Here is a 1,471-nt window from a genome sequence, read left to right as displayed (position 1 = left end):
AAAAAGGCTGGGATGACTCTCAAGTTGTAGATACGAGAGATGGAGTGGATGGTGATGTCATTCCCCAGAAACAGAATACAGGAAGAGTAGTCAAAGAAAAGCATGAATTTGATATGGGGCAATCTGAGTATAAGGTTGTTGTCGTTGGTTGTTTTTAGGCGCCGCCAGGTGCTGTTGAGGCAGCTCCGACTTATAGCAGCTCTACAGGACAGAGTGGAACTGCCCCATAGGGTTTCCAAGGAGCGCCTGGTGGCTTTGAACTGCCGACCTTACTCATGGAATTTCCAGCTGAAGACTCCCAAAAAATCACTGAAAACTATGGATCTGGACTTTGGGAGAGCAATCAGCCTATGAACCAAGGTTTGAGAGGCATTTTTACATAAATATTAGATGAAGAAAAGAACATAACTGAGATCCCAAAGAAAACCAGGAACATGTGGTGTCAGAGAAGCATAATAAGACTTAACAAATGGGGGAATGAAAGCATAAAACAAATGAACGTTCACATTTGCCTCAACAGGAACAATTCACAGAAGAGATGGAGGTTGGAAATCACACCATTGTGACAAAGTTCATCATTTCGGGGTTAACACAAAATTCCACACTTTGTGTCATCTTTTTTGTGATATTTCTAGGAATCTATGTTGTCACCTTAGTAGGCAATATCAGCATAATCATTTTAATAAGAAACTGTTCCCAGCTTCACACCCCCATGTACCTCTTCCTCAGTCATTTGGCTTTTGTGGATACTGGGTGTTCCACATCAGTCACACCTATAATGCTTATAGGGTTCCTTAGACATGGAACAGTACTGTTTGTCACTGTCTGTGAAACCCAGCTGTATTCTGTGGTCATGTTTGGGACAGCCGAGTGCTTCCTGCTGGCTGCCATGGCCTATGATCGCTATGTGGCCATCTGCTCACCCCTTTTCTACTCCACCCACATGTCCCCCAGAATCTGCATCATCTTAGTGGGAGCTTCCTATCTGGGTGGGTGTGTAAATTCTTGGACATTTACGAGTTGTTTATTGAGTCTATTCTTCTGTGGACCAAATCAGATAGATCACTTCTTCTGTGATTTCTCCCCTTTGTTGAAACTTTCCTGTTCACATACTTCCACCATTCAAATTATCCCTTCCATCTCTTCTGGATCCATCATTGTAGTCACCGTGTTTGTCATAGCTCTCTCTTATATCTACATCCTCATCACAATCCTGAAGATGCGCTCCACTGAAGGGAGACATAAGGCCTTCTCCACTTGTACTTCTCACCTCACTGCAGTTATTCTCTACTATGGAACTATTACATTTATTTATGTGATGCCCAAGTCTAGCTACTCAAGTGACCAGAACAAGGTGGTGTCTGTGTTTTACACAGTGGTGATCCCCATGTTGAACCCCCTTATCTACAGTCTGAGGAACAAAGATGTAAAAGAGGCCCTGAGAAAGGTAACTGTCAGAATATATTCTTAA

At 42.8% G+C, this 1,471-nt stretch overlaps 1 protein-coding gene across 1 annotated transcript; it reads left to right on the top strand.

The window, feature by feature from the left end:
- Nucleotides 1–538: 538 nt before the first annotated feature.
- Nucleotides 539–1,471, top strand: LOC126079339 (olfactory receptor 491-like). Its single transcript, XM_049890286.1, has one exon. It carries the CDS (start codon nt 539–541, stop codon nt 1,469–1,471), a length of 933 nt encoding a protein of 310 aa, XP_049746243.1.

This window comes from Elephas maximus, chromosome 7 (genome assembly GCF_024166365.1).
Source record: "Elephas maximus indicus isolate mEleMax1 chromosome 7, mEleMax1 primary haplotype, whole genome shotgun sequence".
NCBI lineage: Eukaryota > Metazoa > Chordata > Mammalia > Proboscidea > Elephantidae > Elephas > Elephas maximus.
This window is presented reverse-complemented; position numbering and strand designations above follow the sequence as displayed.

What these genes read in the sequence shown, in the direction of transcription:
- LOC126079339 (XM_049890286.1), top strand. Translation starts at nt 539, where the DNA reads ATGGAGGTTGGAAATCACACCATTGTGACAAAGTTCATCATTTCGGGG.